At 56.5% G+C, this 22,440-nt stretch overlaps 6 protein-coding genes across 7 annotated transcripts; 3 read left to right on the forward strand and 3 right to left on the reverse strand.

Moving 5' to 3' along the window:
• The first annotated feature begins 575 nt into the window (after positions 1–575).
• ash2l (ash2 like, histone lysine methyltransferase complex subunit) lies at positions 576–5,171 on the forward strand. The gene is made up of 17 exons (XM_061294119.1): positions 576–724; positions 1,475–1,541; positions 1,610–1,746; positions 1,883–1,971; positions 2,051–2,145; positions 2,464–2,559; positions 2,637–2,732; positions 2,817–2,901; positions 2,975–2,992; positions 3,065–3,173; positions 3,242–3,459; positions 3,651–3,818; positions 3,964–4,157; positions 4,230–4,322; positions 4,423–4,521; positions 4,702–4,761; positions 4,956–5,171. The coding sequence occupies exons 1-17, from the start codon at positions 666–668 to the stop codon at positions 5,061–5,063; spliced, it is 1,791 nt and encodes a 596-aa protein (XP_061150103.1). The 5' UTR covers positions 576–665; the 3' UTR covers positions 5,064–5,171.
• Positions 5,172–5,344: 173 nt separating this feature from the next.
• Positions 5,345–10,590, reverse strand: grk5 (G protein-coupled receptor kinase 5). The gene is made up of 16 exons (XM_061294121.1): positions 10,435–10,590; positions 9,921–10,010; positions 9,714–9,826; positions 9,449–9,526; positions 9,279–9,376; positions 8,890–8,982; positions 8,749–8,812; positions 8,206–8,346; positions 7,945–8,135; positions 7,717–7,754; positions 7,401–7,490; positions 7,118–7,326; positions 6,361–6,498; positions 6,124–6,261; positions 5,910–6,041; positions 5,345–5,634 (listed from the first exon to the last, which is right to left on the reverse strand). Exons 1-16 carry the CDS (start codon positions 10,484–10,486, stop codon positions 5,548–5,550), a joined length of 1,752 nt encoding a protein of 583 aa, XP_061150105.1. The 5' UTR covers positions 10,487–10,590; the 3' UTR covers positions 5,345–5,547.
• A 100-nt stretch (positions 10,591–10,690) lies between these two features.
• On the forward strand, positions 10,691–13,134 carry LOC133163860 (gastrula zinc finger protein XlCGF8.2DB-like). Its single transcript, XM_061294129.1, has 2 exons — positions 10,691–11,627; positions 12,015–13,134. The coding sequence occupies exons 1-2, from the start codon at positions 11,447–11,449 to the stop codon at positions 12,929–12,931; spliced, it is 1,098 nt and encodes a 365-aa protein (XP_061150113.1). The 5' UTR covers positions 10,691–11,446; the 3' UTR covers positions 12,932–13,134.
• Positions 13,135–13,345: 211 nt separating this feature from the next.
• Positions 13,346–21,888, forward strand: LOC133163858 (oocyte zinc finger protein XlCOF6.1-like). Of its 2 annotated transcripts, none has more exons than XM_061294125.1 (4): positions 13,346–13,993; positions 14,151–15,799; positions 16,658–16,727; positions 20,471–21,888. In XM_061294125.1, exons 1-2 carry the CDS (start codon positions 13,831–13,833, stop codon positions 15,251–15,253), a joined length of 1,266 nt encoding a protein of 421 aa, XP_061150109.1. In that variant the 5' UTR covers positions 13,346–13,830; the 3' UTR covers positions 15,254–15,799; positions 16,658–16,727; positions 20,471–21,888. The 2 variants fall into 2 exon arrangements, with proteins under 2 accessions (XP_061150109.1, XP_061150110.1); XM_061294126.1 differs by having other exon boundaries at positions 13,351–13,912.
• Positions 17,194–18,186, reverse strand: LOC133163750 (radial spoke head protein 3 homolog). Its single transcript, XM_061293966.1, has one exon. The coding sequence runs from the start codon at positions 18,184–18,186 to the stop codon at positions 17,194–17,196; it is 993 nt and encodes a 330-aa protein (XP_061149950.1).
• actr1b (actin related protein 1B) lies at positions 18,977–22,310 on the reverse strand. The gene is made up of 11 exons (XM_061294124.1): positions 22,175–22,310; positions 21,460–21,524; positions 21,299–21,374; positions 21,012–21,137; positions 20,815–20,939; positions 20,499–20,715; positions 20,191–20,283; positions 19,946–20,120; positions 19,788–19,849; positions 19,673–19,713; positions 18,977–19,516 (listed from the first exon to the last, which is right to left on the reverse strand). The coding sequence occupies exons 1-11, from the start codon at positions 22,220–22,222 to the stop codon at positions 19,414–19,416; spliced, it is 1,131 nt and encodes a 376-aa protein (XP_061150108.1). The 5' UTR covers positions 22,223–22,310; the 3' UTR covers positions 18,977–19,413.
• Positions 22,311–22,440: the final 130 nt, after the last annotated feature.

Raw genomic sequence — 22,440 nt, forward strand, 5'->3', positions numbered from 1 at the left:
CAAGATCGAGGCGGTTCCTCACTGCACGACCCTCAATTGCAATTTGAAGGCAACGTTGACCTTCAAATAAAAGCTTGGGTTTTCAAAATGTGCTTTCAACACTGGCCTTTTTTTTTTCTAAAGGGATTTGAGCCAGAGATGGCTTTTTAAAATGACGTCGGGGTTAGGCACCTTTGAAATGAGGCTTCCCTAAATGTGCTCCGGTGTAGATTGTTGTGTTGGATTTCTTCTGCTTTTGATGCAACATTAGACATGTGCGTGCTGTTTTCGTTTCCTTGCCTGCTTATCGCATCTTCTCATGCAAGCTAGCAGTCAGTCTCTTTGTTTACTTTGGTCTTCATCTGTTTCTCATTGCTGACTTTTTCTTGTCACGCCAGAGGAAGAAAAAAAAACCCATTGCGCAACTAGCTGGACTGGCCGGATATTTCAACCATTTCTCACAAGAGACTGAAAAAACTTGTGGTTTTCGTTACGCCGTCATGACTGGGGGATTTGATTGTTTCTTCTGACGTTTCCACCTTTTCTTACGTGACGCCCCCGCACAACCTAAAAAAATAAAAGTGCCGTTCGTCCTCCGCGTCGAGGGTGTCGCTGTGGAGCCGAGCGGGTCCCTCGCGCGTCCCGTCTGGCGCTCTCGCCAGATTTCCTGCTCAACCAATTCAAACATGGCGTCAGCAGGAGAGGCGGGCATCCCTGCGGAGAGCCAAGCGGACGCAGCCACAACGTACGTTTGCTTTTCGACATATTTGAATGGGGAGATGTAACCCTCCCCTCGCCTCGGCGCCGTCCGGCCTCTGAAGCTGGCGAGCAGACGTCGTCGTAGTGAGTGCAGGAGATGAGATGAGATGAGAAGATGCCTGCCTGCCGGCTGGCGGCGGTGGGCCAAGTGGCCAGCTTTGTTTGAGGGGGTGCCAATGGCTTCGCTCACCGTCGTCTCGTGACGCTAAAGTGACCTCAGGCGAAGACGGCACCGGCAGTTTGAGCGAAATATCAACCGTGGTCATTTTGCCGTCTTCGTCGAGTTGCTTTTGCTCATCCCGAGGTGGAGCGAGCGCTTGTATTCCTTCTGGAGAATCACTTTTCCTCCTCGAACAAATGCGCTTTCAACATCTTGATTTATTTGACTCAATGACGGCGCACAAGTAAGTCATTGACGTGCTCAATCAGCCCGACTCTTGGAGAAAGAAAGAAAGAAAGAAAGAAAGAAAGAAAGAAAGAAAGAAAGAAAGAAAGAAAGAAAGAAAGAAAGAAAGAAAGAAAGAAAGAAAGAAAGAAAGAAAGAAAGAAAGAAAGAAAGAAAGAAAGAAAGAAAGAAAGAAAGAAGCCAATTCAGTCTCAATATTGGAGCGGAATATTGAGTCCTACCTTGCATGCAATTTAACGAACCTGAGTTTTCTCTTTATTAATGATCTCAAAAGACCCGAGTCATAGGTTGTTGTTACGCGTTGATGAAAAGTGGGCCACTCTGCTGCAGCGAGGCGCCGTCGACGGAGCTTGCGGTCGGCATGGACGCGGAGGCTTCCGGGGGCAAGGAGGGTCTGGCAAGTATCCCACCACGGCCCGCCGGCCTGGAGCCCACGTCACGTGACGGGTGGCCGTGCCGCCGCAGGACGGGGCGAGCGAGGCCGCGGACGCGCTGACCGGCTCCGGGGATGAGGACAGCGGGCGGCAGCTGGGCGAGGTGGAGCTGCAGTGCGCCTTGTGCACCAAGTGGTTCACCGCTGACACCTTTGCCATCAACACCGCGTACGTAGACCGCAACTCCCGCGCTAGGTCAAACGCTTGCCGTGACGGCACCGTTGCGTTTTCACAACGCAAAGGATCTCGCCTCCCGTCCCGCCCAGCCAAAATGAGCGCCGCCGTCTGTCCGTCTCCTCCGCAGGACTTGTCTGCCCTTCATGACCAACTACGCGTTCCACTGCAACGTCTGCCACCACAGCGGCAACACCTACTTCCTCAGGAAACAAGCCAGTGCGTCAGCGCTCCTCGCCGTTCGCTCCTCCCGGCGGCGGCTCACCGGCGGCGGCTCACCGGCTTTTTGCGCCCGCAGACCTGAAGGAGATGTGCCTGACGGCACTGGCCAACCTGACCTGGAGGTCCAGGAGCCAAGACGAGCATCCCAAGACCATGTTCTCCAAAGACAAGGTAAGTGTCTGCAAAAGAGAATAAAGCCAACGTTTGGAGTTGAGCAATAACCACCGTGTGTCACCAGAGGGCGACATGCCTGCTCATCCATTTTGAGTGCTGTGGATTTCAAATACGTAGTCTCCGATTTCTGAGCTGAGCAAATGTCCAATCCCAAAAAAGAAAAAAGGATTTTGTTTGGGATGACAACACACACACACACCTGCGGGCATTTTTGCATGTTTTCTGACAAAAGCAGCAAGCCGATCCCAGTTCATTTCTCGCGTCCGCTTTGGGGGACTGGCTTGTTTTTTCTTGTCATGTCGGTTGACCGCGCAGGACATCATTCCGTTCATCGACAAGTACTGGGAGTGCATGACCACCCGCCAGAGACCCGGCAAGCTGACGTGGCCCAACAACATCGTGAAAACCATGGTAGCGCCTCGCCGGCCGTCCTCGGCATCCTCGCCGTGCCCTCACGCTGCTGCTTTTTTTTTTTGCCCTTGTTCCAGAGCAAAGAGCGCGACGTTTTTCTGGTGAAGGAACACCCCGACCCCGGCAGCAAAGATTCCGAGGAGGACTACCCCAAGTTTGGCCTGCTGGACCAGGTAACCAGCCTGGGCCGGCGGGCGTGCAAGGCTCCTCCCCCCCCCCCCCCCCCCCCCAATTGATTGTTGTCATCTCTGGCGCAGGACCTGGGGACCATCGGCCCCTCCTACGACTCCCAGAGGCAGTCGACCCCTGCGCCCGGCACCGCCGCCGCCGGAGGCCTCAACGGTCGGTCGGTCGGTCGGTCAGTACAAGTGTCCTTTGGCGGGAAGACGCCACTGACCGCGATTGTGTCTTCCAGGTGGATCCTCTTACTCAGGTGAAGGCTCTTTTCAACGCCAGCGACGTTTGGAAAGGCAAATGTTGTGACTGGCGCCGTTCTGGCTCCAAGGTGCTCTGGCTGCAGTGGCGGGGAAAGGACGAGGAGCCAAGCGCAAGCAGCAGCAGCAGCAACAGCAGCAAGAGGGCGCCACCGCCGGCGCCACCAAGCGCACTCGCAGGTACGCCGCCCACCGCGCTTTGAAGGTGACGTTGGGTGAACGTGCGTTGCGGTGCGGTTCCTCCGCAGCGACCCGCTCTTCTCGGCGCAACGCCTGCCCCCCCACGGCTACCCTCTGGAGCACCCCTTCAACAAGGACGGCTACCGCTACATCCTGGCCGAGCCGGACCCGCACGCCCCTGACCCCGAGAAGCTGGAGCTGGACTGCTGGGCCGGCAAGCCCATCCCCGGCGACCTGTACCGGGCCTGTCTGTACGAGCGCGTTCTGCTGGCTCTGCACGACCGAGGTTCATGAAATGAATGTGGGCTTAGGGCGCCAAAGCATTGCTTTTGTTTAAGTGGAGCTCTTTGACTCAGCACCGCAGAGTTTGTGTGTGGCGGCCGATTTGGTCGACCGTAATGGAAGCTTCGAATGGGCCGCCTTCTGGCTCCTCTTCCTGTCGGAACCTGATTTTGATTGATGATTCCTCCCCAAAAGCGCCCCAGCTGAAGATCTCCGACGACCGTCTGACGGTGACGGGCGAGAAGGGCTACTCCATGGTGCGCGCCTCCCACGGCGTGCGCAAGGGCTCCTGGTACTTTGAGGTGTCCGTAGAAGACATGCCGCCCGACACGGCCGCCCGCCTCGGCTGGTCCCAGCCTCTGGGTGAGTTGCTGCCTGTCGGCGCCTGCGGGATGGCCGGGCCGTGCTCCGAGGAGCTGAAACGGCCGGCGAGGCTAGGCGAGGCGAGACGTAGCGCCTGTCTGTGAGCGTGGAAGGAAATCTCACTCGTAAGTTGCGGCGTGCGCAGGTAACCTGCAGGCGCCGCTGGGCTACGACAAGTTCAGCTACTCGTGGCGCAGCAAGAAGGGCACCCGCTTCCACCAGTCCCTGGGCAAGCGCTACTCGGCGGGCTACGGCCAAGGAGACACTCTGGGCTTCCTCATTGTGCTGCCCGAGCGCACCGAGACGGCTCGAGCGCTGCCCGACACCTACAAGGACAAGGTCAAATCCATTGGAGCAACTACTCCCCCCCCCCCCCCCCCCCAACCTGACCGCTTGCTCTCTTGTTTGCAGGCACTCATCAAGTTCAAGAGCTACTTGTACTTTGAGGAGAAGGACTACGTGGACAAAGCCGAGAAGAGCTTGAAGACCACGAGCCCCAGCAGGGTGAGAAGGCGCCAGCCAGCCCGCTGCTCAGCAAACATTTTTGGCGCTGAATGAGAAGAAGTTGACGATGGGCGCTTGTCACTGACCCGCCTACCGGCAGATGGTATTCTACAAGAACGGCGCCAGCCAAGGCGTGGCTTTCGAGAACCTGTTTGAAGGAATCTACTTCCCGGCCATCTCCCTCTACAAGAGCTGCACGGTGGGTGCCAACCGGGAGTCCACCTCAACGTTGCATGACAAAAATAGTTCACGCTTCTTCCCCCCCATTCTGTTTGTGGTTTACATGGAGTTTGTCTTTGTTTTGTACTGAATGATCCGTCTTGCACCAATCATCCTAAGCAAACGTTTCCTTGTCAACTCTTGCGCCGCAACCCTTCAGGTGTCGGTCAACTTTGGGCCACGCTTCAAGCACGCCCCTGAGGACGTGGCCTTCCAGCCGGTAAGCAAGCGCCTGCCTGGCCTGGCCTGGCCTGGCCTGGCCTGGCCTGGCCTGGCCTGGCCTGGCCTGGCCTGGCCTGGCCTCGCCTCGCCTTGGCCTTGGCCGCCCACCTTGGCCGCCCACCTTGGCCGCCCATCTTGGCCTTAGGGCGGTAGGGCGGCGCCTCCTCCTCCCTCACACTCTGTGCTTTGCAGATGAGCGACATGGGCTGGGGCGCCGTCATCGAGCACACGCTGGCCGACGCCTTGTACCACGTGGAGACGGAGGTGGACGGACGACGCAGCCCGCCCTGGGAGGGATGAGCCGGTTGGTCGGCTCAGTGCGGGAATGTCCAACCAAAGCTTTCCAATGTTCCGTCTGTGTACATCGCTGCCGTAGTCGTAAATAAATACTTCTCTCGGAGCAACAAAGTCAAATGGGATCATTTGGAGCCGGTTGAAAAATGAGCAGAGCCATCTCTGGCGTGAGGGACGGACGGACGGACGGACGGAAGGTCCGGAGACGTGGCTCAAGTTGCCCATGTTTGACATCGGAGCGAGCGAGAGAAAAGGCGGGGACGTGTAAATGATGCTCATTGCCGGCGCACTTTCCAATCCAATCGTTTATTGGCCAGGCTAAATGCGGGAGAAGAGGAGCTTGAAATGAACTTTTCAACCATGAATAGAAGCAATGTGTGACAAAGAAGCGCAGAAGGAAACACAAGCCCTCCCTCGGCCGTCGCTGTCTAGTCCGTTTCCGAAGCAGTGCGGCAAACAGCACAAATGGCGCGTGTCTGTTGGAAAGCCTTCAGTTAGGAGCCCACACCATTCCTGACGTGATGTAGTTGCTGGGTGTGGGGCTGCGCCGTGCCTCCTCTGGCACCTCTGGGGGGTGCTGTGGGGACACACACACATGAGCGTGGACGCAATTTGAAGACATCCTGACAAGGCCGGCCCGCCGGCACTTTTGGACAGTAGAACCTGCAAATGAAAACAAGACCGCTTGCGTCCCCCACTCATCTGGGGTCAGAGGAGCTCCGACTTCCCGCCCATCTCTGATTTGGAGCCTTGGCCCAAGGGCTTGACGGAGGAAAGAGGATCCCAGACTCTTGTTTCGTCGTGGGAAGGCGTGTCAGTGGAATTGGAAGGTAAAAAAAAAAAACAACTCACTAATTTGCGGAAGATCTTGTTGAACAGGTTGTTCTTTGGACTTTCAGGCGCTTGCGTCCACTCCAAGTCTTGAGGTCGCGAACCGTCGGGTCCAAAAAAGTTAAGGTCTTCGAAACAGCCCGTCTCGATGAGCTACGGAAGAGGAGGGAAAGGGGACACCGAGTCAACTTCAGACTGGGCCGGGCCGGGCCATGCCGGGCGTAGGGTGACTGGCCTCGTTCTGCCAGGTGATGGGAACGCTTCCCGTGGAGAATCTGGCGTAGAAGTTGTTGTCGTCTTGGTTGATGGTGACGCCCCTCACCGTGGCAAACTCCTCGATGTCCTGCACGTCGCTGCAGTAAACCAGCCGGGGCTGCGCGCCACCGCAAAGGGACTCACTCACTCACTCACTCACTCACGACTACGGGAAAAGCACCAAATGGGGGGCGACGGCGGCGGCGGCGTGGCTTACATCGGGCTTAAAGGAAGCCTCCACTAGCCCCGCCTCCAGCATGCGGAAGTTGATTTCCCGAAAGAAAGGATGCATCTGAACGTCTCGGCCTCCTGACGCCTGGCAGCCCAGCCTCCTGTTGGGCTCTTTGACCAGCAGCTTGAGAAAAGAGGGCAAAGTGGAGCGTGGCTCATTCAAGTCCTGCCAGCCAGCCAGCCAGCCAGCCAGCCAGCCAGCTAGCCAGCCAGGCAGGCAGCCAGGCAGGCAGCCAGGCAGGCAGCCAGGCAGGCACAATCCCCAAAGCTGAGCGGCGCCAACTGCACTTGCACTTGCGCTGCACCTTCAATACAAATGGATGAATTGACTACCTCAAGCCACGAGGCCTTCGGGAGCAACCTTGGCTGCCCGTCAAGAGAGGCCTGGCGAGCGCACCCCCACCCAGGGACGGACGGACGGACGGACGGACGGACGGACAACTCTTACCCAAAGCGACCAATCGCTCAAGCGGCTCATCAGCTGAGCAGTCAACTAAGTCCTTGACAAAATGGCCAAATGATCTGAACCAACCAGTCCTTTCAATAACCTAGTCAGTCGGTTGAATGCGTGGCACCTTGGTCGTTTCCTTACTAATTAGTCGTCGGATCGCTCGCTCGCTCGCTCGGGAGTTAGATTGACGATTGCCAAATCCTTGACTTTTGTGTGCCACTTTGACTTTAGGATTAACGGCCAAGAGTCCAGTTCCCAGCGTTCAACGCTTCCCACCACCACCACTACCGACCTGCGAGCAGATGTCTCTGGCGTGCGGCCCAAAGCGCTCGCCGTACTCCTCCCGCTCGCTCTCGATCCTTCTCTCCATCTCGTCCTTTTTGGGGTGCTCGCCCTTCATCCTGAGGACGGGGCGGCCCGCCGTCATCTCGTAGATGAGGCAGCCCAGACCCCACCAGTCCACACTGGCGCCGTAATACTCGTGGCGGATCACCTCCGGGGCTGGACGCAAGGAAGGAAGATTGGAGTGGGAAAAGCAAGCACGCTTCAGCCTTTCGCAAAGCGCACCCACTGACCCATGTACCCCAGCGTGCCCACGCGGCCCTGCACCACTCCGCTTTCCGACACCCGGACGGCCAGGCCCAGGTCCGAGATCCTGATGTGCCCTGTGCAGAGAGAAGAGGGAGTTGCCTTGTAATTGAGCGGGAATGTGAGCTTCGAGTGTTTTCGAGGACACGTGGCAATTAGAGTAGGCCACCACGCCCAATTTAGCCTTGAAAGAGAGAAAGAGAGAGAGAGAGAAAGAGAGAAAGAGAGAGAGACAAAGAGAAAGACAGAAAGAAAGAAAAACGTGGCAGTGTCGTAGCTAAAAATAGTTGCGTGTTTGCGCACCGTGTTCGTCCAACAAGATGTTTTCGGGCTTCAGGTCCCTGAAAGACAAGATGGCGTTTGTTGTCAGAGGCCGGTGGAATGCACCTATAGGTGGCGTGCAGGCATAGATGACGGGTGTCCCGCAAAAAGAAAGAAGGAAAGAAAACCAAAATGGCCGACAACGATTGCAAAGGATTCTCGCGGGGATCCATCTGTCCGTCCGGCGGTCGGTCGGTCGGCGAGGCTCACCTGTAAATGATGGACTTGCGGTGGAGGTGCATGAGGCCGCAACAAATCTCAGCGGCGTAAAAGCCCACTCGCTCGGGGTCCAGTCCGGGCGGGCCCATGTTGTAGATGTGAAAGTTGAGGTCGCCGCCGCTCATCATGGTGAGAACCAAGCACAGGTCGTGTTTGGTCTCGTAGGCGTACGCCAGGTTGACCTGAGGCGGAGGCCGCGTCAGAGTCTCCGGCAAGAACGGCACCCCAGCGCCGCCGTGCCTGCCCTCTCACCACAAAGCGACTGTTGACGCTCTCCAGGATCTCCTTCTCGTTGAGCGCCATGGCCTCGCCTCGCCGCTTCTTCACGTGCGTCTTCTCCAGCTTCTTGCAGGCGTACATCATTCCCGTGGCCCGCACCTTACACGCCCACACCTAAAGCAAGGCCATGTCAAGATTTTTGCGCGCAGCCGAGGCCTGTGGAATAATCGGAACGGCATCTGAGCATCAAGTCTAACGTAAGCCGCGTAGAAGAGGAAGCGCCGCCGTGGCTTGCGCGACTTAAACTCCGAAGCGACCAACGGTCTGGAAAATACGGTAGTAGGATTTGCTCGGATGTGACATCACCTCACTTGAGAGAAGGGACTCTCTAAGTATTTAGTATTGCGACTTGAGAGAAGGCACTTGGGCTCTGCAGGGGGTCGCTCCCTGGTTTCAAAGCCCAAAACCGAAGCCAGGCCGCAAAGTTCAACGTGACGCTCTCAATCTGTGTTGGCGCCCTAAACCTTTGAAGTGCTTTCCTAAAGTTAACGAGCAGAGCAGGAATGAGGAAGTCACCTCTCCGAAGCCTCCTTTGCCCAACACTCTGTATTGCCGGAAGTCGTTCTTGGTGACCGGGCGCCTGGAAGACAAATACGGGTGGATCGTTTGACGAGCAATCGGTCGGTCAATCAACGAATGGCTCAATGGCTCGCTCACCTTTCCAGCATCTTCCACTGGACGAAGCGGTCAAAGTACATGCTGTGCTGAAACTGCTCAAAAGGTTCTTGGCTGAGGAAGGCGTGAAGATCGCTAAACACAAGAAGGCGTCCGTCAACAGCAGCCTGTAAAGCCCGGCGGCGATGGCGGCGATGGCGGCGATGGCGGCGATGGCGGCGATGGCGGCGATGGCGGCGATGGCGGCGATGGCGGCGATGGCGGCGATGGCGGCGATGGCGGCGATGGCGGCGATGGCGGCGATGGCGGCGATGGCGGCGATGGCGGCGATGGCGGCGATGGCGGCGATGGCGGCGATGGCGGCGATGGCGGCGATGGCGGCGATGGCGGCGATGGCGGCGATGGCGGCGGCAGCGCCCGCCAGGACGTACTCGGTGCAGCCCGCAAAGACGTCGCTGGAGGGTTCGTGATTCAGACTCCACATGCAGCTTCGCTTGTGTTTGGACACCTCGGCGACAAAGCGGGCCGTCTGAACACACGTGTGCAAAGAGGTGAAGACCTGCACACACGCGGGAGGACGTGCTTGCACCAATACACACACATGAATAGTGAAGAACTCTTGAATGATGGCAAGTCCAAATGCTCGTCTCTCTTCATCCCGCTTCAACTTGAATTGGTCCTGCGGACAAAAGGAAGCGTGTGTCAAATGACCCGCAGCAAAGTCGAAAAAGCTAACGCCGCAACTGTCATTTGAAATGCTGACTTCAAGGCCTTGTTTGCGGAGTGTCGGGCATGCCTGCGTGTGTGCGGGTGCGTGCGTGCCTGTGTGTGTGTGTGTGTGTGTGTGTGCAGCTATGTTTCTGTACCAGAGCCTGACGCAGCTCCCCGTACTTTCGGAGTTCACCTCGGCTGTGACAGAACTGGTCAAAGAGTTTTCGTCCGATGGGCTGCACCACACATATGTCCCAGAAGTCCCGCACTGAACGCACGCACGCACACATAGACAAAGTGACAAAGTGACATCACGTGCGCACAGCTCCAAGGCGCACGCACGCACGCACGCACGCACGCACCTATGCTGGCGGCCAGGTTGCTGCATTGACTGATGTGCGGGAAGCGAAGCATCTCCTGCCATTTCCAGCTTCGGCCTTTGGTCCCGCCTCCTGCGCGCACACACACACACACACACACACACCCAAACCGTAACGTACGAGACACAGCGAGAAAGTTTGGCTGTGCCCGTTCTATTTTTAGCCTCTCAGGTCGAGCCTGCGTGACTACATTTTCGTGACGTGACATTGTCTCATGCCCTGCTGACATCTAAAGCCAAATGTAAGGCTTTTAACACGCGTGGAAGGAAGAAAGGACAGAAGGAAGAAAGGACAGAAGGAAGAAAGGACCGAAGGAAGCAAGGAAGGAAGCAGGTCACCGAGGTGACAAGGTCACCAGGTCAAGTTGGCAGACGCTGGCCGTTTGTGGGCCACGGCAATGGTAACGCGGAAGAACTGCGGCCAGCCCCATGTGGGCGCCTTGAAGCGTTAGCAATCCGAAGAAAGCCATCGGACAAACGAGCTGCGTCGTACGTACCTTCTCTGGCCCTGACGAGAGCCCTGTTGGCCACCAGACTGTCAATCTCCATCAAGGCATATGCGTGCGTGCGTGCGTGCGTGCGGACGAGTGTGTGGCTCTTTCAAATACCTGCGCCAGGGAGGGGGAGGGGCCTCGCAGGCGGACCACGCCCCCACACCTGGCTATGAAACGCCATTTTTTGTTCTCCTCATCACACCTTGCGCGGAAGGCGCAGCACATTTTCCTTTGGGTGGGGTGGGGTGGGTGTGGACAGGGCTAAAAGGAACATACCAGCTCAGTGGCCTAGTGGTAGAGTGAGTGTCTGCCCTGAGACTGGAAGGCTGTGGCTTCAAACCCCAAAGACTCTAAAAATGGGACCCATTGCCTCACTGCTTGGCACTCAGCATTAAGGCTTGGAATTGGATCACCGCTGCTGCTCACTGCTCCCCTCCCCCCCCCCCAGGGGATGGATCCAAATCACATGGGGATGGCTTCAATGCAGAGGACACGTCATCACACCCACGTGTGTGTGTGTGTGTGTGTGTGTGTGTGTGTGTGTGTGAGACGATCAGTGCGACTTTAACTAAATAACTTTGTGCCCCTTCAAGCACTGCTCTTTCTTAGTCTTGTCACACTTGTGGACCCCAAAAGTGTTTGGTCGTGGTGTGGAAGGAAGCGGAATCCTTGATTTGAACACTCTTTTTGCTACTCAAATTCAACACGGTAAGAAATCATGTGACTTTGAATTATGGCGGAAATCCCGTCAGCGTCCGTGTTTTTGCTGACGTCACCTCACCACCGCGGGCGGGCGCGAGTTGATGACGTCAAAAGAAGCCAAGGCGCATGAGAGCCCCAATCCCGACTCGCCTCGAAGCGACCGCATTGTGCAAATGTTGGGCTTCGACGGAAGCCGCTGAAGCGTCTCGCCCGGCCGAGCTTAGCTGCTTTAGCTTAGCTTAGCCTAGCCTAGCCAGGCTTGCTACCCTTGTGATCGGCCACCGGGCGGCACTCCAGTGGAAGTCGTGTGAAAATGTGCGCAACAAGGACAGCGGAGTGCAAGGAGGGCATTTGTGGGGCCGAAGATGACAAGGAGCGACAAGGGCTCGGCGCCGTTTGCGAGACGCCGCCGCCGCCGCCGCCGCAGCAGCATCAGCAGCCGCAGCAGCATCAGCAGCCGCCGCAGCAGCCGCAGCCAAGAGTTCACAGCGCAGGTTTGTTTGCACGCCTTCCTCCTCTCTCTCTCTCTCTCCCACAGTCAGTCAGGCAAGCCGCACCCCGTTTCAGATGTCTGTTGCCTGGAGTTGGACGGGCATCGGACAATTCAAGTTCGAGTGAGCCGCGTGCACCCCTTTTAACCAGCACTATAGCGTAGGTATCGAACTCAAGGCACGGCCGGGGGCCAGATAGGTGTGGCCCGCCCGCGAGAACCAACCACATTGTTTCATGGCTCAAATGACCATTTGTTCCTAAAAAAAATATTTAATTAAATGTCACTGATTTACCATTGATGCTGGAGTGCATCCTTCTATTTGACAATTATTAGCAAAGTTATTAGGAACATTTACATTGAAATGTCCCTCCCTCCCTCCCTCCAACAGGGCCTCTTCGTGTTAAAGAAGAAGAGCAGGAGGAGCACGTCACCAGGTGGCCATCCGCCGGTGTCCCGCTCAAGAGTGAAGGCGATGGAGACGAAGGTCCAGGCGGAGGGGCGGAGCCTCCCGGCGGCAGCCAGTCCAGTCGACGACGTGTGACAACGCAAGGTGACGGAGCATCGTCCCCTGCGGAGGAGGGACTCTCTGCGCCGGTGTCAGGTAGCGATGACGACGAAGAGGCGGCGGCGGCGGCGGCACGCTCTCCTCACGCTCGGGAGGACCATGGCTGTGAAGATGACGCGAGGTGCCGCGCTGACGCCAAACGCTGGCAATGTTCCCAGTGTGGCAAAACCTACGCCTATAAGGGCAGTTTGAAACAGCACGTGAGAACGCACACCGGAGTGAAACCTTTTGCATGCTCACACTGTGGGAAGCGATTCTCCGAGGCCAAAATCTTAAAACTGCACACGAGAACGCACACCGGGGAGAAACCTTTTGCGTGCTCACTTTGCGGTCAAAGCTTTTCTCAGAGGGGAACTTTAAGCAGTCACGCGAGGATACACACCGGAGAGAAACCTTTTGCATGCGCCTTTTGCAGCAAAAGATTTTCTCACAAGAGAAGCCTGGCGACACACGCCAGGACCCACACAGGAGAGAAACCCTTTGCCTGTTCGGTTTGCGGCAAAAGATTTCCCGAGAAGGGAAACTTAAAACGACACACGGGGACGCACGCTAGAGAAAGATCTTTAGCCTGCTCGGATTGCGGTCAGAGGTTTGCGCAAAAGGAAGACTTGAAACGACACGCCGGGATCCACGTTGTCAAGAAACGGTATACGTGTACAGTTTGCGGCAACACTTTCTTTAATAAGGGAAATTTGACAACACACACCAGAATACACGCTGGGGAGAGAGCTTTTGTCTGATGTGGCTGGACAATCAGTCATTCGTTCGTTCCCGGGATGGGAGGAGGAGGCCATTGGACACGTCTGGACCCCTAGCTTTTAGTGGTGGCTGGACCCTCTTCAAATCTCACACGACGAGCAACCAGCGCTCACGTGACGTGATGCACCGGGAACGAAAAGGTTGTAGAGCTCATCTTAATAAAATCCAACTCTTCAAACACTGAGACTGACTGACTGTGTATTTGTAACCGATGCGCATTGCGTGCGTGAGCCGCTGCCGAATTGGACCGATTACACGGCTTTAAAATGGAGCCTGCGCTTCTGCTGCCGTCGGCGCCAAATCCTCCTTTGCTCTCGGAAGGGGTGGGGGGCAACTGGCCTTCCACGCGGGAGCTTTCAACCTAGTTCTCGCCGTGGTGCTCAGCCGCGCCGGCCGAGTTGCAAAATTCATACGTCGCTGCTCTGTTCCGATTTTTTCGCGATTGTCTTCCGCACTTTAAGTTCTTATCTGTGCATCGATGCCTGATGCATCGATTATTTTAGGAATCGCCCTTGCGGCGCGCGTGGGTTACGCATCCGTTTGTCCCGACGGACTTGCCGTACATCGTCCGCTGCCGATGTTAGGTCGCGGTCGTTTCCTCTTGTCACTCGGCCGGCCGGTCGAGCGAGCGGCCTGCACACGCGCTTCACCCAACTTGAATGAAATATGCGTCATCGGTGAACGTAGCGAAGCCTCCCTCCGCGCTGGTCGTCAAGTGAAGGAGACCTCCCTCAGCGGTTCAGTCTCGTCGTCGTCTCGGTGCACGGTGTTTTAGCGTAGCATACTTTAGCTTAGCATGCCTAGCCTAGCTCAGCTCAGTGGCAAACAAAGCACCTAGCAAATGTGATCGTCGCGCGCGCGCGTGCGGGAGCGAGCCAAAATGTGTACAAGAGCGACAGCCAAATTCGAGGAGGAACGTTGGGAAGCAAAGGACGACAGCGCCAATCCAGCCAGCACCGCAGGTTTGCTGACCACGCGCTTCTTGTTCGCGAGTTTACCGCCACGAGGGCAACTTTCTGCTACTCTTGGAGGAACGCTAAGGTGTAAGCAAAGCACATGCAGACGTCATCCAAGGACTTCATGAAAATCAAGTTCAATGTGTTCATCCAGCTATTATACGAACCGCTTTCGTCAACACCAAATTCAAGTCAAATACACAAGTGCAGCAAAGCACACATTTTGTCTTTGTTTGTCACGCAGACGTCGCGGGAGGAGATGAGCTGGAGTCCCATGGAGGGGGAGGAGATGAGCTGGAGTCCCCTCGCGTGAAAGAAGAAGAAGAGGAGGAGGAGAAACAGGGGCCTGCTTGCGTTAAGGAGGAAGAGCAGGAGGAGGACGTCACCAAGTGGCCATCCGCCGGAGTCCCTCTCAAGAGTGAAGATGAAGACAGCGAGGAGAAAGATCCAGGCGAGGCCAGCAGAGGGGCGGAGCTTCCCGGCGGCAGTCACCACCCGGGTGCTGACGGCGATCCGGCGGCGCCCCGGTCGGACGGCGGCGGCGGCGACCACCCTCCGTCACGCTCTCCTCCTCACGCTCGTCGTCAGGACGAGCGCTGGAAATGCTCCGTGTGCGGCAAAACGTACGCTTCCAAGAGCAGTTTGAAGCAGCACACCAGAATGCACACTGGAGAGAAACCTTTTGCATGCCCACTGTGCGCAAAACGATTCTCCCAGAAGGGGGGCTTGACAATACACACGCGAACACACACCGGGGAGAAACCTTTTGCCTGCCAGGCCTGCGGCAAACGCTTTTCCGAGAAGGGCAGCTTGAAACTGCACGCCCGGACGCACGCGGCGGCCACCTCGTTTTTGTGCTCGGTCTGCGGCGACAGGTTCCCCGGCAAGGAAGATCTAAAAGTACACACGCGGACGCACGCCAATTGGAAACCCTATCTTTGCACCGTCTGCGGCAAAAGCTTTGCCGCAAACAAGTACTTGCGAGAACACTCGACGACGCACACGGGCGAGACGCCCTACGCCTGTGCGCTTTGCGGCAAAGGGTTCTTCAATAAGGGCAATTTGACCACGCACAGCAGAATGCATGCTCGAGAGAGACCCTTTGCCTGCTCCCATTGCGCCCAGCGCTTCTCTCGAGAGGAAGATTGGCGCCAGCACGCCAGGACGCACACTGGCGAGAAGCCTTACGCCTGCACCGTTTGCGGGAACCGTTTCCTCAACAAGGGCCATTTGACAACGCACACCAGAATCCACGCCGGGGAGAGACCTTTCGCCTGCTCCGATTGCGGCCAGACCTTCACTCGACGAGACCATTTGGCGAGCCACGCCCAAACGCACACGCGCTAGCCGCCCGGCCAACGAGGCCTCGGACGGACATGTCCATCGGCCGACTCTCCAGGCGTCGGGCCTACAATCGATTGTTGCTTTGGCAAAAGCTGGTCATTTTTGCACATTTGTAAACAAAGTCCCTCCTTCTGCACCTTTCAACCTTTTGGATCCATGCGCGGTTGTCTTGATTTGGGTGCGGCTTCCGTCCACATGCCTGTCCTGCAGGTTGCGTCCTTTCGCCAACTTGCTTTCTTTGTCAGAATTTTACCCCCAAGCCATCCATGTATTGGAATGAAATTGCATCGTTTCCATTCGTTCTACATAAATGGAAAATATAAAGGAAACATTTGAATGCATCTCTTTGATGGGTAAACGATTCCATTGTGTCACCCATTATACGACATCGTTCGACGCTCTTTTGTGGGGAGATTCGGCTTTTTGCAGTCATCTCGCGATACGGAATGAAGTCACGCGAGATTACGTTCCCCCCCTGCGAACGTCATCGCAGGTGACGTCCGACGTCATTTCCTTTCAGCCACGGTGTGTCCTCGCGAGGTGCTGCAGGTAACTCATTTCTTTTTCAAGTTTTTTTCCTTCGCACAAATGTCTGCTCTGACTGAGAAGCTCTTGCCCTTTGTGCGCCCCTGCCGTTTTTATTGGTTCATTTATTTATTTATGCCCCTCGCAAGCAACTGAGGAGGAACTGTGATGTTTGTATTAGCATGTTAATAGCTAGCCGCGAACTTCATGGCAGCATAAGGAAAAGAAGAAGGAAATGAAGTGAAACCTGCAATGAGAGTGTATTTATATCTCTGCTCGTACGTCTTTTCAAGGAGTGCTGGTAATCCGCTGGCTGGCAGGCATTTCCCGCGCCGCGAGCGAACGAACGAACGGCCACCTGCTGAGTGACTGACTGAGCGTCCGTCCGTCCGTCCGTCGGTCGGTCCACTGCGTTTCCAATAAGAAGCATCTCAAACTGAAAAACGGCAATGGAGTGAAAATTCAAAGCAAAATGCGTTAGAGCTGAAGTGCTTAAACCGGACTTTTAAAAGCATCTTTGTGTCAGTTGTTTATTCGTTTTATCAATGAAAAACGATGACTACCAATGAAAGGAAACTCCAAGAAACTAGACGCAAACTGTGCCCTCAGGACAAACGCATTCGTTTTGCGTGCCCTCGCGGCAGTCGTGGGATGGCGGGCCGGGCGGGGCGGGGCGGGGACACCCTCAACTGGTCGCCGGCACCCTCAACTGGTCGCCGGCACACACAGACAAACAGCCAAAGCAACAAATTCCCCCAAAACTCCCCGACGAAAATCAAAAACCAATGATAGGACCCCAGCCGATTCCACCCTTGAATGTCGACAGACTGCTTTTGACCCGCAATAACATTTGTGCGTCCGATGTGCTTGTTGCATAAACAGATGCCACGCCAGCGACGGACGGGATGACGACGGAAGAGCCCACGAGCCGCTGCAGTCCTTCTTCAGTGCGGTAAGAGGCGCTGTCGCCTGCCCAAAGACACTTGGGCTCATTTTGCTTCCCGCGCTGAGCCCGGCGCTGAGCCCGGCTCCCGCTCCGTCGCGGTTGCGACACCGTCAATGTTTTTGCCGCGATTGAGAGTTGGCGCGCACGTGGCTTTTCCCACCAGGTCGGTCGGGGGTGCGGCCAATAAGCGCTGCCGTTCTGCCCAGCTAGCTTGAGGCTCTTTGCGTCATCCTCGCCAGAGACAAAGGTTTCTGTCTGTCTGTCAATGGCTGCATTCTGAGCAGGCAAAAGGTTTTTCTCCAAATGTTGCCAAAGCAACCGCTTTCCCTCAGTGAGAACGTTTGTGAGCCCAAATACGTTAGCGTGCGCCGCGTCTTGTGTCTGGAACGCTGGCTACGCTACCGGGAGCGGAGGCCAGGAAGCTTTCCGAGCCGGCGGGCAAGCGAGGGCACAGGTGCGCGCGGCCCACCCGCTACTTGTCCGGGTCGGCAGGCTGCGAGTGCAGATGGGCAAAGAAATCCCTCCTCTCCAGGGCAATGTCATGGATGATGGCATCCAGGAGCAGCCTGGCTGAGTTCCTCTTCTCCAGACTGTTGTTGACCTGGGCCGTCAGCCACTGGAAGAAATTCACCTCGATGTCTCTCTCCACCGGGTCGTAGAAGTAGCCGTGTCTCCTGAGCGAGGCGAAGACGGCGGGGAAGAGTTTGGAGAGGAACTGCTGCGCGCAGGCTTGGGCAGCTATCATCTCGGCCGTTTCTTTCTCATTCGTCACCGCCGCTTTCTGCTGGGCGATGCGGCACTCCTTTTCCTCGGCGCGCCGGCGCTCCTGCTCCTGCAGCCGCTGGACCTCGGCCAGCTCGGCATTGCGCAGCTGCTCAAAGGCCCTCTGCTGGGCCCGCAGGCAGGCCAGTTCCTCCTCCTCCATCACCTCCAGCAGGGACTGCTCGATGGTCTTGCCCACCAGGACCTCCAGCACCGGCGTCACCTCCCGGTCAAAGTCAAACAAGTCGCCCTCCTCGATATGGGTGGCCACGTCTTCGCCCGATTTGGCGGGGATGAAGAGCGGAGTGGCCGGTCGGTCCAGGAAAGGGTCCGTTTGCGAGTCGTTGTCCTTGGTCACCAAGATGCGACTCAGCTCCTCCAGGTAGGACTCGGTTTGGACGTCCACGTGTTTCCGTCCGGGCAGGTTGTCGTGAGTCTTGAACCACACGTGGTCCCTGGACCGCACAAAGTCCACCGATCGCCTGCGGAATCCACGCTGCTGCTGAATGTCGGCCGCGTGGGGCGCCGCCTTCCGACCTTGAGCGTTGCCCCTGATCACCCGCCGATCGTACAGAATGTTGCCGTACTCGCTGTTGTCCGTAGGCGAGGCGTTCAACTTTGAGCGGCTCTCCAGCGGCCTGGGCCGACTGGAGAACACGTACGTTGGGTTTTTCTCCCGCTGAGCGTGGGAAAGGGAAGCCATGGCGGCAGGCGTGGCGAGGTGTGGCGAGGCGAAGCGACCCACTGGCTCCACAAACGAGGTTTGCCCCTCCCTTTGCCGGTTGAGGATTTGCCTCTTGGTCGTTGGCGCTCTTCCCAAAAAGCCACGTTAGCTTTTGTACGACCGGCACGTCACCACTTGCATCGACCTTGTGACATCATTTGGTCTGTCGCGCGACGCCTTGTGATGTCATTTAGTCACTTGTGCCTCTTGGTTTTGAATTTTCGGCTCTCGTGCCCAACTTTGTCGCGCGCGTCTGCGAAGACGCCGCCGGCAGCGTTTGCCTGTGGTCCTGCTTTTTTTTTTTGTCTTCTGCGCTCTGGTGAGCTCCTCTGGCCGTCAGATTGTGTTCATTCATTTGAATGCTTCCCATTCAAGAGGTGTGACTCGGTCGTAGGCAGATCCTTGCCGCCTAGTTTTGGTTTATGCAAGCACCCTTTTAGGCGGGCGAGGGCTAAAGCTAGCAAAGCTGGCGTTTGAATCATTGTGTTCTTTTTCCGTCTTGATTTGTCGCTGTTTTCAGTGTTGCCACTCTTCAGTAATGTCATTTTTGTCCCGCCTGTCCAACGCAGGCCCAAGGGTGCGAGCGGCAATTGACTGAACATCAACAATTGCTTGGCTTTCTCATGAGGAAAAGTCCTAATTGACTTAAGTCAAACCTACCGAAACAATCCATGGCAATATTTCACTTCCCAGCAACGTTGGCAGGGGAAGCACATTTGCGCTTAGCATGTGTGCGCTAGCTAACGGGGATGACAAGAACCAACAATGATAATGCCGATATCCTTTATTGGGTGGCCCTTTGCCGCCGTCGACGCTTAAACGCTTGCGGAAACAAATTGCTTCGGGAGCGACCAGCCACCCATGTTTTTTTTGTGGACCAAATGAACCGCTGGGTGTTTACAGGCGCACAATTTATTCGTCTTTGGCGCGAGTACAGAGGGGGTACCCGTCCAGCCGTGGACCTGAGCTGGCTACCGAGGATGCCGGCAAGCTTGAACTCTTCAGGCCAAAGCGGGCCCTAGTAGCGCCGGCAATTTTTTCACACCATAGAAAACTTTGGAATGGAACCGTAGCAGAACAAACAAACAAAAAGAATTGGACTTTAATTGTCACGTGGCGTTGCGTATACGCCTTCTCGCGGCGGGAGCCATCCTCAGCAGGTTTTTTTTTGGGGGGGGGGTCTGGCTCTTGTCAGTGTGCGCCAGCTTAGAAGGTCTTCCTGTGGATGGCGCGGGCGCGGTCTTCCTCGTACTCCCGCTTGGACACCCACATCTTCTTGAAGGTGTCCAACGACGCCAAGATGGAGCCTCTGCGGGTGGGCGGGGCCACACATTAGTAGCGACACAAACACTTCATCTCAACACTAAGCTCAAAACCGGGCTGGGTTGTCGTTCCATCTTAAATTCTATTCTTTGTATGGGCGCGCAAACACGGAACTCCACGGTAACAAGAAATCAGTTTGTACCCGATCCACGTGGAGTAGAGTCTCTCCTGGGGCGCCGAGATCTGGGAACACGTGGAGCAGCTTTAGTGGCGGGAGAAGAATAGAGAAGAACCGTAAAAGAAAAACTAAGTCTGACCTTGATCTTGACATCTTTGGGCGCAAGCTTCTTCACTTCAGTCAGTAGTCTCTCCCCAAAGCCTTAGGGGGAGGAGAGGGGAGGGCAGCAGTGAGTCAGGCCGTGCTCGGTGACAGACAGACAGACCGACTCACTCGTAGGCGCTCGCTCCCTCCCACCTTTGATGAGTGTGGACCCCCCGCACAGCACAATGGTAGAGAAAAGCGTGCGCCTCAGGTCCATGTCAGACTTCTGGATGGCGTAGGCCAGGACCTCGTGGATGCCCGAGCTCTCGTCGCCCACCAGGTCGGGCCGGAACAGCAGCTCGGGGGCGCGGAAGCGGGCCGGTCCGATCTGGACGCAAGGGCGGGATAGGTCAGCGCCGGAATGGGCCAGGCGGATGGGCCGAGAGGCGGCCGCTCACGTTTAAGGCGCTCCCATCCGGAAGGACGTACTGAGCCTTCTCCGTCTCCAAGGTCTCGTCCTTCTGAGGGTTCAGCGACAAGTAGCACGCCCTCTGGTGGCAAAAGCCGACACTACGTCAGTCACACCGCTTCTTTTTGGCCAGTTGAATTGTTGTTGTTTTTGTTAGTTGGCAGTTGTTGGAAAGGTTAGCATCAGGCTAATTTCCACTATATGTCAGCATTTGTTTGTGCAATGTGCCGGCAACTTCAACGCTGTCTTTAACGCTTGTGTGTTTTTAGGCAGCCCTCGGGACATGGCGCCAGCTACCTCTTTGATGGTGCGCACCACCTCGAACTCGGCCGAGGTGTTGAAGTTGTAGCCTTCCTTGCGCAGGAGCAGGCGCAGGTAGCGCGACACGTCCCTGCCGGCGACGTCCACCCGCATGATGGAGTGCGGGATGGCAAAGCCCTCGTAGATGGGCACCACGTGCGTCACGCCGTCGCCCGAGTCCAGTACCACGCCCGTGGTGCGGCCCGTGGCGTACCTGAGCGAGAGGACAACCGGCGGCGTTGGCCACCACGGGTATTCCGCCGAGCCTTTCGGAATTTCGACAAGCAAGCGCTGATCTGTGACGCAAACTTACAAACTGAGGACCGCCTGCATGGAGATGAAGAGCGCGGGAACATTGAAGGTCTCGAAGAAGACCTCGGCCGCCTTCTCGCGGTTCTTGCTGGGGTTGAGAGGCGCCTCGGTCAGAAGAACGGGATGCTGCCAAACAGACGGCCGACAGCTTTACAAGGCCTGCCCGCCCGCCCGCGGCACGACGGCCGTCGAGCTCACCTCCTCGGAGAAGGTCTGCAGCTGCTCCTTGGAGTAAACGTACTGCCAGATCCTTTCCATGTCGTTCCAGTCCTTCACGATGCCGTGCTCCATGGGGTAGCGCACCGACAGCAGCCCGCGGTGCTCCTGGGGTGGCGAGGCACATAGGGAGGGACAAGGCACCTGCATTGAGAACCGGCCTCGCCGCCTTGATGCAAGACTTTGTTGGACTTGTAAGTCAAGGTACGGCTCGCTCTCATTTTTGGCTCAATGAAGGCTGGCAAATGGCGCAAGCGCGTAGGGATTACCTCTGCTTTAGGGCCGATAAAAAGGTCTCCCTCCAAGGCGCCCGCCATGACGCGCACGTGTTTGGGACGCCCCACACTGCAAGAGACAATCAGCACATGCTTGTTTCCAAACCCGAAGAAGGGCGAGCAAGCGAGCGAGCGAGCAGGCCGGCCCGACTTACTAGTTGGGAAAACAATATTTGGGGATCTGATCTCCGGCGAAGCCAGCCTTGATGACCCCTGAACCCTGTGCACACGATTGTGAAAAGATGAAATGTACAGTGTGTGAGGAAGAGGAGGCTCATGAGACAAGGCTGCAGGCCACGCAACAACAAACCACCACTTTGTCCCTCCTCGCGCTCGCGCTAGCTGTGCTGGATCGCATCCCTTCAAGCAAATCTCACGCACGCACACGATGATCGGTCGCTTCTGCAAACATCGTCTCGTCGGTGCATTGCATTACCCCGCCCCAATTCCGATGACTGTCTCTTGAGAACGGAAGCTTTCCGATCCCTGATGCCTTACATACAACTGCAACGTGTTGTGATGGTGAATGTTCAAACAAGTGTTTCAAATAGATAGAATAAATGTGTTGTGACGTTGAAGCTAAATGCGGCTAGCTAGCTCGATCGCTAGCTAGCGTTTGTTGTCTGTCATTTGGCAGGTTAGCTAGAAGCCGGTCAACTAATATTCGAGGCTAGCCCTCACTGATGCTGATCGTCATTCGTCGTGTTTGTTTGTCGGTGCACATAATAACGAGCACAATGACAATAGGGTGGCGGGGCGGTTAAGCAAAAAGCTGCTGCGGCGAGCCCCAAAACAATAACGTTGCTAAGCTAATAGCTAGCCCTCGACGGCCTCGGTTTGGGTGTGGGTGAATGACGTCATCACACTCACGTTATCGATCACCACGGGCTGATTAGCTAAAATGTCATAGGACTCCATGACGGGCGAGAATGTTGAAGCGCGCGGCTGTCGGCGTCCACTTTCGGTGCTCAATGACGACCAAGGCGTGAGGAGGAAAAAAAGACCATCGACAGACCGCCCGCCCTCGCGCCCGTTCCTTCGTCGCTTCGTTCGCGTTCGTTCGTTGGTTGGTTGGTTGGTTCGCTGAGCCGCTCGACCCCGACCGACGCTCCTCTCCTTCCACGTCCCGCCCTCCA

The sequence above is a fragment of the Syngnathus typhle genome, linkage group LG12 (assembly GCF_033458585.1).
Source record: "Syngnathus typhle isolate RoL2023-S1 ecotype Sweden linkage group LG12, RoL_Styp_1.0, whole genome shotgun sequence".
In the NCBI taxonomy this organism is placed as follows: Eukaryota; Metazoa; Chordata; class Actinopteri; order Syngnathiformes; family Syngnathidae; genus Syngnathus; species Syngnathus typhle.